At 43.3% G+C, this 16,061-nt stretch overlaps 2 protein-coding genes across 2 annotated transcripts in view; one reads left to right on the forward strand and one right to left on the reverse strand.

Annotated features, from left to right (window-relative positions):
• Positions 1 to 16,061, reverse strand: part of RFESD (Rieske Fe-S domain containing) — a 278,054-nt gene that overhangs the window by 74,290 nt on the left and 187,703 nt on the right. The window lies entirely within an intron of this gene.
• On the forward strand, positions 12,545 to 14,983 carry GPR150 (G protein-coupled receptor 150). The gene has a single exon (XM_077462370.1). It carries the CDS (start codon positions 12,668 to 12,670, stop codon positions 13,889 to 13,891), a length of 1,224 nt encoding a protein of 407 aa, XP_077318496.1. The 5' UTR covers positions 12,545 to 12,667; the 3' UTR covers positions 13,892 to 14,983.

Raw genomic sequence — 16,061 nt, forward strand, 5'->3', positions numbered from 1 at the left:
ACTTGGGCAACTTTTCCAGCAAATTTGGACCTCTGAGTTGCATGACAAGTTGTACCTCATGATTCTCAATGATAACCATTCATATCTGCTAATTCAAGTTGCAACAACTTCAAAGTAGCCCTGTACTACTTTGGTGTGACATTCATGTGACTTTAGGTACATAGGGTGCAATATTACACAGGCATTCCCAGAAGTTGGGCCCAAGTTGCAGCACCAAAGTTGCAGCAAAATAGTGTCACTTTCAGGTCGCAGCAGTGTGAATGAGATTTATGGATAATACCTTTGACTTAGGCAGTATTCTCACTTGCGCATTCTGCAAGTGGGTCAAACTCGTCCCAGCACTACTTTGGTCTGACTTTGATGCGACTTGAGGTCCATATACCACAAGATTACACAGGCATTGGTCACACAAGTGCAAATGGGGCCTAATTCAATGGTGTTATCAATGAATCTCATTAGGTTCCTTTCACACTTGGCCGACTTTTCATGCCATAAGGCAACTTTCACACTTGTGTGACCTGAAAGTCCCGTGATTTTTTCCCACAAATTTAATGCAATTTTAAGCAATGCCAATGTAATCTTGAGGTCTCTGGACGCAGTCGCACAAGTGTGAAAGGGGCCTTAGGGCCGGTTCACACTGCTGTGCTGTCCGACATCGGATGTGATTTCTCCCACACTGAAAATCACATGCGATGTCTGTGTGATGCAAACTCAACTATACGGATTGTATGGCTGAATTTGCATTGCATTCGGACCAAACTCACACAGCACCCTTTTTTTTGTCCACAGCAGAATTGGATCCGATTCCTGTCTGAATTTGCAGTTCCGCTCTGCGATATGCAAACTAATTTGAGGGTGTCCTTAGCTTTCTACTGACACTCCCAACAGTTTGCATATGGCAGCGTGAACTGCCTGTGAGTTGTATGCGATGGGGTTCTCGCATCGCTCCAGTGTGAATCGGCCCTGACCCTAGGCTCACACCTATTCGTTTAGTGTGTTTTGCAGTTTGCAGAAATGCTCTAAAGTCTATTGAACATGGTTTCCTATGGTACTAGTTCACATTTATATGTTTCGCGGCCAGTGCATTTTTGGAAATGGTCAGGGACTTTTTTCCTGCAAGTTGCGAGTAATATATTTCAATGCAACCGCACCAGAAATGCAACTGTTGCATTTGTGATGCAATTTTTTATGTGTTTTGCAGTTCTTATTTTAACACTGTGTATAGCTGGTTGCTAACTGGGGTGCCGGGAAGCCAGCCACTGCGTCCTTAACAAAAACTGTGTGGGGTTCCCCCCAGGTCTATACAAGGCCGTTCGGATCTAGTATAGATTCAGAGCGGATCCCCCTCTCCCAAAAAAAGTTTAAAAAACGAGAGTGAAGAGTGAAACAATAAAAATGAAATATTCCTTTAAATATGGTGTCTGGGGGTCCCCTTAGTCTGCCTGTAAAGTAGCGCATCTTTCTCATTTTTATAACAGTACCACAGCAAAATTACATTTCTATTGTTTTTTTTTTTTATTATTATTCATTAAAAAAAAAAATTCCAAAAATTTGCATTTGAAAGACCGCAAATACAGTATGACATAAAATATTACATTGACCATCATTTTATTCTCTGGGATCGTTGCTAAAAAAAATAAAAAATATATATATATTTATATATATATATATATATATATATATATTTTTATATATATATATATATATATATATATATATATATATATATATATATATATATATATATATATATATATATATATATATATATATATATATATATGTTTATATATATATATATATGTATGTATGTATATATATATATATATATATATATATATATATATATGTATGTATGTAAATTGTTTGGGAGTTCTAGGTATTTTTCTAGCAAAAAATACAGATTTTTACAACAAATGTCAGAAAAAAAGTCTGGTCTTAAAATGGTTAACATGCTTGTGAGTGTTTTGTTTAACATACATTCAGTTAAATTGTTATGCATATTTACATTTCTAAAGGTAAAAATGTCATTTAAAACTGCTCGCGGTTGTAATGTATTGTCGGATCCCGGGAATATAGATAACAATCATTGAAAAAAACAGCGTGAGTTCCACCCCCCAGCAGGGCCGGATTAACATAGGGGCTATTGGAGCTGCAGCTCCAGGCCCCTTTCTCAAGATAGGCCCATTTGCCAAAAAAAAATAAAAAAAATTTGGGGGGTAGGTAGCTAAAGACCCACTCCAGCACTGGTTAAAATATGGGGCTGCTATGATCTATGGTTCCAGAGATACGGGGCTCCTTGTGCAGCCTGTCAGAAGCTACATACAGAGCGGCCAGTTTAAATACTGTACAAGCTGGAACACTCTGCAGCAGACTGAGAGGATGAACTCACAGTGCTTATAATAATTATTTGTATATTACTTATGATAATTAACCCCTTGCCACCCAGGCCCATTCTGAGACTTCTCTCCTACATGTAAAAGTCATCATTTTTTTTATGCTAAAAAATTACTCAGAACCCTCAAGCATTATATATTGTTTTAGCAGACACCCTATGGAATAAAATGGTGGTCTTTGCAACTTTTTATGTTACACGATATTTGCGCAGCAATTTTTCAAACTTTTTTGGGGAAAAAACCCAGCATAAAACCAGCTAGCCCATACATAGATCGACTATGGCTGGTCTCTGCTTAATTGGTGTAATTTCAATCCATTTTATGGCCCGCTTAACCACTACGCAGTCCCTAAACATCCTTCCACAAACCTTTACATTTTTACTTCCCAGATTACTTCATCCACCTCTCCTATACACAGTGCCCACTGTCATACTCTCCACACTTCTCTCCTATACATAATGCCCACTGCCATACTCTCCACACTTCTCTCCTATACATAGTGCCTACTGTCATACTCTGTCTCCACACTTCTCTCCTGTACATACTGCTCACTTTCATACCCTCCACACTTCTCTCCTATACATAATGCCCGCTGTCATATCCTACACACTCCTCTCCTGTACATAGTGCCCGCTGTCATACACTTCTCTCCTGTACATAGTGCCCACTGTCGTACCCTCCACACTTCTCTCCTATACATAGTGCCCATTGTAATACCCTCCACACTCCTCTCCTGTACATACTACTCACTTTCATACCCTCCACACTCCTCTCCTATACATAGTGCCCACTGTCATACCTCCAACACTTCTCTCCTATACATAGTGCCCACCGTCATACCCTCCCTCCACACTCCTCTCCTGTAATTACTGCTTACTGTCCTACTCTCCACACTTCTCTCCTGTACATATTGCTCACTGTCATACCCTCCACACTCTTCTCTTATACATAGTGCCCAATGTCATACCCTCTACACTCCTCTGCTGTGCATACTGCCCATCGTCATACCCTTCACACTCCTCTCCTGCACATACTGCCCACTGTCATACCCTTCACACTCCTCTCCTGTACATAGTGCCTTCTGCCATACCCTCTGCACTCCTATCATGTACATAGTGCTCACTGTTAGACCCTCCACATTCCTCTCCCTCACCTGCACATACTTCCCACTTTTATACCATCCACACTCCTCCCCTATGCCTCTTACCCACAAAAAAATGCTCTTTAAAATTATACTGAATATCCTCAATTTTACCAGCTCTAGAATGGGCATACTTTTGTTAGTTCAACTAAAGGAAATCTCACAGTTCTCATATTTGTTCTGCCCCATTATTAGTACTCATTTAATTTTGTAATTACTATTGTGATGTATAGAGGAACATGGGGGATGTCAGCTACTCTAAATATAGCACTTTAAAAAAAAGCGTCCCTGAAATTATTTTTCAAATGTTGACAACTATGCACTTAGGCACTGCCCAAGGGCCACAGGGTCAGTAAGGGGCCCCATGAGAGGCTCCTGTGATATTAAAGCGGTAGTAAACTTTTCTAACATTACTGCTTTTTAGAGGCCCTGGGGTAGGTTATGTCATAATGTACAAATATGCACAGCATATTAACACATTAGGGCACACTTAAATTGGCAGACTGAGCCCTCCAGTGCTGTGCTGTGATCAGTCCGGCGGGGCCTGGGCACTTCCATCTTCACCCAGTCTTTCTTCTGGGTTCTGTGCCTTCGGTCACTTGCCCTGGCCAGGCTGCGTTGATGTCATTCCCACACATGCTCATGTGCATCCTCCTTTTCTCATCCCTCCTTTCTTTCTCATCCTCCCTCCCTTACCCCTCACGCCTCTTTCATCCCCTTTCTCTCTCTTTCATCCTCCCTCTCTCTCTTTAATTGAATTTGATATAACAAAACATAGTTTGCATTTTTATTTATTTATTGTTTATAAAAGGCCCCACCAAAATCCTCAGCACCAGGCCCATGATGTTTTTAATCTGGCCCTGCCCCCCAGTCCATAACAGGCCCTTTGGGTCTGGTATAAATATTAAGGGAAACTCCACACCAAAATAAAAAAAACTACATGGGTGCCCCCCCCCCAAATCCATACCAGGTCCTTCAGGTCTGGTATGGATATTAAGGGGAACCCTGCACCAAAATAAAAAATGGCGTGGGGGTCTCCCCCAAAATCCATACCAGACCCTTATCTGAGCACGCAACCTGGCAGGCTGCAGGAAAAGGGGGCAAGACAGCGGCACCCTTCCCTCCTGAACCATACCAGGCCACATGCCCTCAACATGGGGAGGGTGCTTTGGGGTCCCCTCAAAGCACCTTGTCCCCATGTTGATGGGGACATGGGCCTCATCCCCAAAACCCTTGCCCGGTGGTTGTGGAGGTCTGCAGGGGACTTATCAGAATCTGAAAGCCCCCTTTAACCACTTCAGCCCTGGAAGAATTTACCCCTTCACCAAAAAAAAATGTGAAATGTGACAAAAAAACAATAGCCGGTTTTTGACAATTCCTTTATTGTAAAATAGCTCTGTGCTGTCTTCTCTCCTGAGCCATGTCTCCATCTTCTCCTGGGGCAGTCCCTCTTGCCGCCATCTTCTGTCACCATCTTCTCCTGCCGCCATCTCTCCTGCCACCGCCTACTTCTCCCGCTGCCATCTTCCTCCGTTGTGTTGTCACCTACTGTCTGGCATCTCTTACAAAGCCATGGGGTGTGACCATCCGTTGACGTCACACAAAGAGCCCATCACTTTTTTTTTTTTAATAAAGGGGGCAGGTTCTCCATGACAATCCAAACGGAGAAAGACGGCGGTGAGGTAAAACAAGGCTTAGAGGAAGAAAACAGCAGCGGGAGAAGTAGGCGGTGGCGGAAGAGATGGCAGCAGGAGATGATGAGGAAATAAGATGGCGGCAAGAGAGACTGCACCAGGAGAAAATTACGCCGGTAGATACGTCTCAGGGGAGAAGACGGCTCAGAGCGATTTTACACTAAAGCAATTCAAAAGTCAAAAACCGGCTATTTGTTTTTGTCACATTTCACTGCTTTTTTTGGTGAATGGGTAGGGGTACAATGTGCCCAATACCCATTCACATAGGGGGGTGTGAGGATCTGGGGGGCCCCTTGTTAACCGCTTCTGGACCAGCCGCCAGAGTATACTGCGGCAGGTTGGCTCCCCTGCGTGAGCCATCGTAGCTGTACGTCACCTCTTTAAGATGTTTTAGCAGGCACGAGCCTCCGGTGGCCCGCAACGTGTCCATGAAGCCGATGCAGATGCCCGGTGGGCGCAAGATATTTGGGGGGCCTAAAAATATGCATTAAAGATGGTGCAGCCATAAGACCATAGAACAGAACAAAATACTACAGCGCTCACATGCAAAAGGGACATTTACTTCCTGCAAGGCTATTTAACCACTTGAGGACCGCCGTATTGCCATTGTACGTCAGCACAATGGCACAGGCAGGCACAATCACGTACATCTACGTGATTGCCTTCCAGCGGGTGGGGGGTCCGATCGGACCCCCTCCCGCTGTTTACGGCGGTCCGATTCGGTCCAGGAGCGCTCCGTGATGAGGGGATGGCCGTTGGTTTTCGGCCACCCCCTCTGGATCGCTCCTGGCCAATGAGAAGCTTCCTCCCCTGTGTATTGTTTACACAGGAAGGAGGAAGTGATGTCATTCTCCTCGGGGCGGTCTTTTTGACCGGACTACGAGGAGAAGAGTAAAAGTAAGTGTGCACCAACACTACACTGACATGTAGGTACACACAGGCACACAAACCCCCCCCGATCGCCCCCCGATCCCCCCCCGCCCCCCCTCCCCCCCCAGTCACAGTGTCACTGATTGCATTGATCATTTCTTTACTGATCAATGCATTCAGTGTCAGTTGTGACAGTAAAAACTGTCAGGACAGTTAGTGTTAGGTCCAGGGTAGCCCCCTATCACCCCCCAATAAAGATTTAACCCCCTGATTGCCCCTAGAGTTAACCCTTTCACCCCCTTTTGCCAGTGTCACTAAGCGATCATTTTTCTGATCGCTGCATGTGTCGCTAGTGTCGCTAGGTAGCTAGTTATTTTTTTAGGTTCACCGCCAGGTTTTTATATCGCTAGGTACCCCAATATACTACCCAATAATGTTTTTAACCCCCTGATTGCCGCTAGTTAACCCTTTCACCCCCTTTTGCCAGTGTCACTAAGCGATCGTTTTTCTGATCGCTGCATTAGTGTCGCTACAGTCGCTAGGTAGCTAGTTATTTTTTTAGGTTCACCGCCAGGTTTTTATAGCGCTAGGTACCCCGATATACTACCCAATAATGTTTTTAACCCCCTGATTGCCGCTAGTTAACCCTTTCACCCCCTTTTGCCAGTGTCACTAAGCGATCATTTTTCTGATCGCTGCATGTGTCGCTAGGTAGCTAGTTATTTTTTTAGGTTCACCGCCAGGTTTTTATATCGCTAGGTACCCCGATATACTACCCAATAATGGTTTTAACCCCCTGATTGCCGCTAGTTAACCCTTTCACCCCCTTTTGCCAGTGTCACTAAGCGATCGTTTTTCTGATCGCTGCATTAGTGTCGCTACAGTCGCTAGGTAGCTAGTTATTTTTTTAGGTTCACCGCCAGGTTTTTATAGCGCTAGGTACCCCGATATACTACCCAATAATGGTTTTAACCCCCTGATTTCCGCTAGTTAACCCTTTCACCCCCTTTTGCCAGTGTCACTAAGCGATAATTTTTCTGAACGCTGCATCAGTGTCGCTAGTGTCGCTAGGTAGCTAGTTATTTTTTTAGGTTCACCGCCAGGTTTTTATAGCGCTAGGTACCCCGATATACTACCCAATAATGGTTTTAACCCCCTGATTGCTGCTAGTTAACCCTTTCACCCCCTTTCACCAGCGATCACAGTATAAGTGTCACTGGTGACGCTGGTTAGCCAGTTAGTTATTTAGGTTCCCCGTCAGGTTTTTATATAGCGCCAGGGACCCCCATATACTACCTAATAAAAATTTGAACCCCCTGATTGCCCCTAGTTAACCCTTTCACCACTGATCACCGTATAAGTGTTACGGGTGACTCTGGTTAGTTTGTTTTTTATAGCATTTTATATTCAAATCCGGAAGGCAGTGCTTGGTTTTCGGGGTCCCGTACGTGGCTAGGCTCCCAAAAAGTCCCCCACATGTGGTATCCCCGTACTCGGGAGAAGCAGCAGAATTTATTTTGGGGTGTAATTTGACTTCTGCCCATAGCATGTGTGAGCAATATATCATTTAGTGACAACTTTGTGCAAAAAAAAAAAAAGTTTGTAATATTCCCGCAACTTTTGGCAAAATATAAAATATTCCATGGACTCAACATGCCTCTCAGTAAATAGCTTGGGGTGTCTACTTTCCAAAATGGGGTCATTTGGGGGGGTTTTGTGCTATTTTGGCATTTTATGGCCTTCGAAACTGTGATAGGTAGTGAGGAGTTAAATCAAAAATTTGCACCCTTAGAAATCCTGAAGGTGGTGATTGGTTTTCGGGGTGCCGTGCGCGACTAGACTCCCAAAAAGTCCCACACATGTGGTATCCCCGTACTCGGGAGAAGCAGCAGAATGTATTTAGGGGTGTAATTTGACTTCTGCCCATAGCATGTGTGAGCAATATATCATTTAGTGACAACTTTGTGCAAAAAAAAAAAAAGTTTGTAATATTCCCGCAACTTGTGGCAAAATATAAAATATTCCATGGACTCAACATGCCTCTCAGTAAATAGCTTGGGGTGTCTACTTTCCAAAATGGGGTCATTTTGGGGGGTTTTGTGCTATTTTGGCATTTTATGGCCTTCGAAACTGTGATAGGTAGTGAGGAGTTAAATCAAAAATTTGCACCCTTAGAAATCCTGAAGGTGGTGATTGGTTTTCGGGGTGCCGTGCGCGACTAGACTCCCAAAAAGTCCCACACACGTGGTATCGCCATACTCGGGAGAAGTAGCGAAATATATTTTGGGGTGCAATTCCACATATAACCATGGCATGTGTGAGCAATATATCATTTAGTGACAACTTTTTGTAAAAAAAATTTTTTTTTTTTTTTTTGTCATTATTCAATCCCTTAGGACAAAAAAAATAAATATTCAATGGGCTCAACATACCCATCAGCAATTTCCTTGGGGTGTCTACTTTCCAAAATGGGGTCATTTGGGGGGGATTTGTACTGCCCTGCCATTTTAGCACCTCAAGAAATGAGATCGGCAGTCATAAATTAAAAGCTGTGTAAATTCCAGAAAATGTACTCTAGTTTGTAGACGCTATAACTTTTGCGCAAACCAAAAAATATACGCTTATTGACATTTTTTTTTACTAAAGACATGTGGCTGAATAAATTTTGCCCTCAATGTATGACTAAAATTTAGTTTATTCGATTTTTCTTATAACAAAAAGAAGAAAATATCTTTTTTTTTCAAAATTTTCGCTCTTTTTCCATTTATATCGCAAAAAAAAAAAAATCGCAGAGGCAATCAAATACCATCAAAAGAAAACTCTATTTGTGGGAAGAAAAGGACGCAAATTTTGTTTGGGTGCAATATTGCATGACCGCGCAATTACCAGTTAAAGCAGCGCAGTGCGAAATTGCAAAAAGACCTCTGGTCCTTAAGGTGTTTATTGGTCCGGAGCTGAAGTGGTTAAAACACCTAAACATTTTCAAAAAATATGGCGATTTAGTCACACCATATTGCTATATGGTGCTTCCTCATCATTGCCTCTCATTAATGTCCACCTATGTCAGAGTCCTTTATTTCTCCCATGTAGAGGAGTGTATGTCTCCCATGGTTCAGAGGCAGGATCTCCCATTCTATGGATAGCATAGGACCCACTGACTATGGGGTACTTTGTTGCAGAAACTGGGCTTAAGCACGATATAGCAATATGGTGTGACTAAATCCCCATATTTTTTGAAAATGTTTAGGTGTTTTAAATAGCCTTGCAGGAGGTAAATGTCTTTTTTGCATGTGTGCGCTTTAGAATTTTTTTTCTGTCCTCCACAATGTCGCAGTCACGATAAAAAACGCTGATCACTGATTAGCGCCTGCCCGCAGACCCCGACAACCACCGGCCAAGGGTTGTGGGGAAGATTTCCTTGTCCCCATCAACATGGAGACAAGGTGCCTTGGTGGGACCCCAAAGCACCTTTCCCATGTTGAGGGCAAGCTGCCTGGTATGGTTCAGGAACGGGGGTCGCTTGCTTGTCCCCCCTTTTTTGACCTGCCATGGCTGCTTGGTCTGGTATGGATTTTGTGGAACCCTTATGCAATTTTTTTTTTATTTTGGCACGAAGTTCCCCTTAATGTTCATACCAGACTCAAAGGGCCTGGTATAGACTGGGTGGGGGTTGCACGCTATTTTTTTCCTTGATTTTTAATCTATATTGCCAGGACCCAGCAATACATTACAGCCGCGAGCAGTTTTGAATTCATTTTTTTCCTTTAGAAATGTAATTTTTCTGCAGCAATGTTCTACACATCGGCCAGATGTGCTACTTTACAGGCAAATGCTCCACAGGCATGATATTTAAAGGAATTTTTCATTTTTATTATTTCGCTTTAAGCATTACTAAAATCATTCTTCCTGAAAAAAGGCCATTTAAAATAAACAAAATTTATATTGATACAGGACCCAGGTCCCCATACACTTTCTTTATGGCAAAGAACTTGCATATAAGCATTTAGCGAGAATGTTTGATTTTTCTGGTTCAAACCCCATTGACTTCCACTATTCCTGCAGATGAGATGTGACAGGCTTTTTTACGCTTTTTTATGCCGGCAATAGTGTGCTTTCTTTCCATTTGCATGTGTGCCCAGTTTCTGAGAGTTGAAGTCCTAATTGGCCTTAATTGGCATATTTTCCAGGATTGCAGGATAATTTATTGGCGCTGTAGTAAATGACCCCCAAAGTATTCTGATACATATTATCGGTGATAAGAACCCCAATAAGAGTATATTGATTGGTTTGCACAAAAGTTATAGCTTCTACAAACTAGGGGATAGATTTATGGCATTTTTATTATTATTTTTTTTTTACTAGTAATGGCGGTGATCAGTGATTTTTTTAGCGGGACTTCGACATTGCGGGCGACAGATTGGACACCTAGCTGACATTTTTGACAATTTTTTGGGAACCAGTGACATTATCACAGTGATCAGTGCTAAAAAAAATGCACTGGCATTATACTAATGGCACTGGCAGGGAAGGGGTTAACATCAGGGGCGATCAAAGGGTTAAATGTGTTCCCTCAGTGTGTTTCTGTTTTTAACCTGGGACAACACACAGATCCGTCTTCCTGCATAGCAGAAAGACAAGATCCTGGGTCATCACCTGTCAGAATGGAGATCTGCCTTGCTTAAACAGGCAAATCCCCGTTCTGTCCCTGCGGGGAATGATCATGGGCAGCCGGTGGATATCGAGTCCACCGGACCCGCTGATTGGCTCCCCCGCTGGCCAATCGACCATCTGCGATCATTCCCTGCAGAGACAGAATGGGTCTCTGCCTGTGTATTGTTCTAAGGGGGTGACACATGATCAGCTATGCAGGAAGACAGATCTGTGTGTTGTCCCAGGCAGCCCACCCCCCACTATAGGATTGTTTCATTTCTCTGCAGCCTCAGCTGCACTGCAGTTTACTATACTTTGTTTATTAGTGAACAGAGTGAGTGATCAGTATCTATCACTTACACTGTTCATTCAGAAAAGGAAGGTGCCGGTAAATTACATACTTACTGAACCTTTCCCCCCACTCCATCCTGACACATTGCATCATCTGGCAGGGAGGTGAGAGGGGGCAGCCGGCAGCGCTACATGGGGGGGAGAACGGGGCCCAGGTAGCAAAGAGAGGTGGAGAGGGAGGCATTTACTAGAAACATTAGCCATTGGCTGCATTTCCCTTCTGCAGCCCTGAATCTGGCTTTCAGCGGCAGCAGAAGGAAAATAGAGACAGTTGGTTCTATCAAATGCCTGCCCCCTCGCCCCTCCTGTCCAGGTCTAACTTTAAGGCAGAAGCTCTGGGGTCCGGATCCTGGCTCCCCTATGACCAACGGCGATGTGGGTCTACAGAGAAGTCAGGGGTGTGTGAGCTTGGCTCCCTAAATGCAGCTCAGCAGCTCAGATGGGTCAGTCCAGCCTGATCCAAACTCCCATATCCCAGCTAGTGTCAGCACTGCAGACATTGGACCCTCTCAGTTTGTCACCCTCCTCCTCAAGTTGGCACCCGGGGCATGTGCCCCCCCCCCCCTAGTTTTTGCCCTGGATGTGATCAATGTATACAGTTGATGTACATGTTTGAACTTTTGCGTCTATTTTTAACTTATATGTATAATAAACTTTTTGCATTTTTATGCCTGTATAATACTTTTGGTGCTGTTAAAATCCCATCATTATATTTTTTAATTTGTATTACTTAGCTCCTGTCTAAATTGGCCCTAGTATGTGTACATATCAATGTAAGTTAGGGAACTTAGATTGTAATCTCCATGAGGGCAGGGACTGATGTCAATGTACAATATATATATGTAAAGTGCTGCATTAATTGACAGCGCTATATAAGTACCTGTAATAAAATAAATGTTTGTACATTTTTTATTTAAAGGTACAGCACAACAATATTTGTTATCAGTTTGTTATCACATTTGTATTAGGATGTGTTATTGAGTGCTGCTGTATTTATTCATTTTCTATGTTATAAGATTTGTATTACTTGTTGAGTATTTGCATCAAGCACAGTTCTTTTGGTTTAGAACCAGATAGCTTTGCTCTCATCAGAAGTTAAGTTACATTTCTCATAAGACTTCCGTAATTGTGTTGCGTATATGCAACTAATCAGAGGGCAACATTGTCGCAACAGATGCTCTGCCATTATATTTTCACAATAGTGGTGTTTTAAAAAAGATATAAGTAAAATGAAATGACAACGCATCAGCAGGAAAGTCAGAATCATGAATTACATCAAAAGTCTGCAGAGCTGTAGAAAAGCGATTGATGTATCCCTAGTACATTCATAATTTATGAGTAATGTGTTTATGGGGGCTTGTCTAGACCACCCACCTGTGAGCGTCAGATGACAAAGACATGTGAAAAGGTTTCACCTCTATTCTAAAAGTGCCTGGCAACAACTCACTATACAGAGTTGCGATTAGCTGGGTGCCAGCTTGTTGCTCCTGTGCTAAAGATTTCAGCACCAGGCTTCCAGTGGACAGCAGAACCCTCTGTGCCAGGCACCTCATTGATCCAGTGCCATGGAGGAATTATTCCCATATGGGAGCCTTTCCATCATGGGTAACCTTTCTATTTCTGCTCAGGCAGCCACAAACAGCCCCTTCTCCAACCAAAGCCAGGTTGTGGAGTCCCCTCCATACAACAGGCAGATTCGGATCATCGCAATGACTGTCATCTTCACCGTGTCACTGGTGGGCAATTCAGTGGTGCTGTATATGATCTGCAGTGGCAAGGAAAAGAAGAGGAAGATTAACTTTCTGATCACCCACCTGGCACTAGCCGACCTCTATGTCTCTCTTCTAACTCTTTTTTCCCAGATTGTATGGGAATTACTAGAGGATGAGTGGCTGGCTGGGGATTTGGCTTGTCGCATCTTTAAAGTATTTCAGGTGTCTGGACTCATTGCCTCCTCTAATATAATTGCCATATTAGCCCTGGAAAGACACCATGTCATTACTAACCCATTAAGCACACCTCTGCCCACCCGATGCTTCGCTGCCATGGGTTGGTTGCTTTCCCTGCTCCTGTCAGTGCCTCAGGCTTTTGTCTTCAGAGCAGCCCACACTCAGGAGGGTGCCAGGTGCCGCAACGTCTTCTGGCAGTTACCTAAGTGGCATTTCCAGGTCTATATCATATACAGCTCTGTCACTGTCTTCTTCTTACCTTTCTGTGTCCTGGCTGTAGCCTACAGCCGCATCCTGTGGATCATCTGGAGAAAGGGGAAGAACCCCAAGACCATTGAAGACTTTGGTGGTGCTTGTGAACTCAAAGTCACCAAAAGACCACTCAAGCTTGAGGCTGTCAACAGCTGCATTCCTAGAGCCAAGGTAAAGACCCTAAAAATGACCCTGGTCATCATTATACTCTTCATAGTATGTGGGCTCCCCTACTTCGTTGTGGAGATGAAGGTAGCCTTTGGCACCATTACTGGTCTGGATGAAGAGGTTATGGCTGTGTTGGGTATCTTTGTGGTGACCAACAGCGCAGTGAATCCATATGTGTATCTCTTCTTCAAGACCAACAACGTTTTCCTTAGGAGGCTGGAGAAGAAGGTGTGCTTTTCCTGCTGCTTACAGGAGCACAGAGAGATCGCCTTCCGCAGAGAGCTCTTCCCGTCCTGTGCCCGGACACCCCGCAGGGAACTGTCCTCTACCACCACCACTGAGGTGGACTCTTCTTCTGTCCTCCAACGATCCGTCTATCTGCAGCCGACGGCAGCTCTGAGCAAGGATAGCTGTATGTGATAAAGAACAGCTCCACTTGTCACCTGTTATGCAGAAACGGAATTCAACTGCAGCACCTAAGGGTTTGCCTAGCTTCAGATACACTGATTATATAAAAGGCACATATTTTTGTCTTAGATAATTTGGCATTCTTACATTCAGTTCCTATAGCCGGACACAAAGTTTTTTTAAAGCGGTATAAAACCCAAAAGCAAACAATTATTTGATTGCAGCTTTCCAATTCTTAGATATGGTGTCTGCTTTCTTTTTAAGGCTTTTTTCCTTTTCTTTTTACTTAATGATCCTGCCAGTGGGTCTGTTGATTTTCAAAAGAACAAGCTTTTCTGCAGACATAGCAGTTAGAGGGTTAAGACAAACCATTAAGACCCCTTTCACACTGGTGCATTAGCCGTGAAGCTCATTTTAGCAGCGCTTTACCGCTGTTTAAGCGGCGCTTTTCTGCCACTAGCGTGGTGCTTTTAACCCCAAAGAAGGGGTTTAAAACACCCATGTTGTAGCATTGCTCTTCGGAAGCGCTGCCCATTCATTTCAATGGGCTGGGCGATTTGGGAGCGATGTATACAGTGTTCCCAAACTGCCCCAAAGATGCTGCTTGCAGGACTTTTTCTAACGTCCCATAAGCTCACTGCCCTAGTGTGAAAGTATTTGGGCTTTCACACTCAGGCGGCATGGGAGGCAGTTTTCATGCACTTTACGAGTGCTTTTCTAGTGTTAAAACACCTTAAAACTGCCATAGGTGTCCGTTTATGAAGCAGTGACCAGTGGAGATCCAGAGGATCGCCGCTGATCACAGCCCATAAACAGTTTATAAACCAGAGATAATCGGGGGAGAAGTGTTTGAACTTGTTCTCCCGCCGATTATCTCCACACTCTGAGAATCCTCATTGAATGACACAGTAACGGCCAGTTTATGAAGCTGGGATCTCAGCGCTTCACTGGCGATCTGTGTCAGAATTCACACTCCCCGATTCACCAGCTCAGAGGTGGAGAACCGGGGAGTGAAGAGGGAATGTGGGGGGATCTGAGGAGGAAAGAGGAAGATAATTAACTTCCTTATGCCTAGTTCAGACCCCCCAACACTGTAACCATGTCCCCCTGTCATATGTATGTGTATACATATATATACATATATATATAATGTGTGTGTATATACATGTATATATAATGTCTGTGTGTGTATACATGTATATATTATGTAGGGGGACGCTTTATTTTACTAACATTAATCGCACCGTGTGTCAGTGTATTGAGCTGTGATAATTTATCACTGCTTAATAAATTGACATCTCTATGTATCTGTGAATTTCTAGTACTGTAATCTCGTAAAGTCTCACGAGATTCCAGTATTAGGGGCCGTTCTCCATTGTTAGAAGCGTTTGTAGATCGCTTCACTCCTCCAAGGGTGAAGCGATCTACTCCGCTTGATAAAATGGCATACAGAGGAGAAACATCTCCTCTGTGAATGCCGGAGAATGAAGCAGTGAATAGATTTCACTGCTTCATAAAAGGACACCTCAGTGTGAAAGGGGTCTTAACACTGACGGAGGTGCTTACAATGATCCGATTTTATGCATTTATTTAAAAACCTTTATGCCAAAAGGAACAAAAATAGTTTGCTGTAACTACTTATAAAATGTTTCTGTAAGATGTGAATGTAGAGGGACAGGGTTCAGTTCTCCACTGGATTTACTTAATGAGTAGTATTCTCCAAATGTTGTGATAAGATTACTGATAAGAGATATTGTATTATGCATCTTCTATTGTGTTCTACAAGGGAATATTTGGAGAACTCAGGCCAGTAACACACTTAGCTCACTGAAACGCCAAATGTGAAACACAAAGAGCCAGTGGAGGGTAACCCCTAACTTGCTAGACCCAAAATGGACGGATCACTTTTGGATGGAGTAGCCCTTGGAGGATTCCCCCACCCTCCTCCCCATATTTCATGAAGTATTTAAATTGTGTGTAAAGTATGGAAATGGTGTGTTCTGTGTATAAATAACAAATCTTTGTAAATATACAGAAGCTGATATAAAGACATTGTACATGAATATGATGTTGTCTTTTTCCCCCCCAAAAAAATCTTCATGAATATGATGTGACTGTCCACATTTATAGTATGAGTGTAACAAAATCTTGTATTAGCTTTAAAGCAAACTGTGCAATTCAG

Source organism: Lithobates pipiens, unplaced genomic scaffold, assembly GCF_037356315.1.
Source record: "Lithobates pipiens isolate NorthernLeopardFrog02 unplaced genomic scaffold, aLitPip1_a1.2 Scaffold_3, whole genome shotgun sequence".
NCBI classification, from domain to species: domain Eukaryota; kingdom Metazoa; phylum Chordata; class Amphibia; order Anura; family Ranidae; genus Lithobates; species Lithobates pipiens.

Bases quoted from the DNA above. Each gene is read 5' to 3' on its own strand.
- GPR150 (XM_077462370.1), top strand. From the start codon at position 12,668: ATGGAGGAATTATTCCCATATGGGAGCCTTTCCATCATGGGTAACCTT.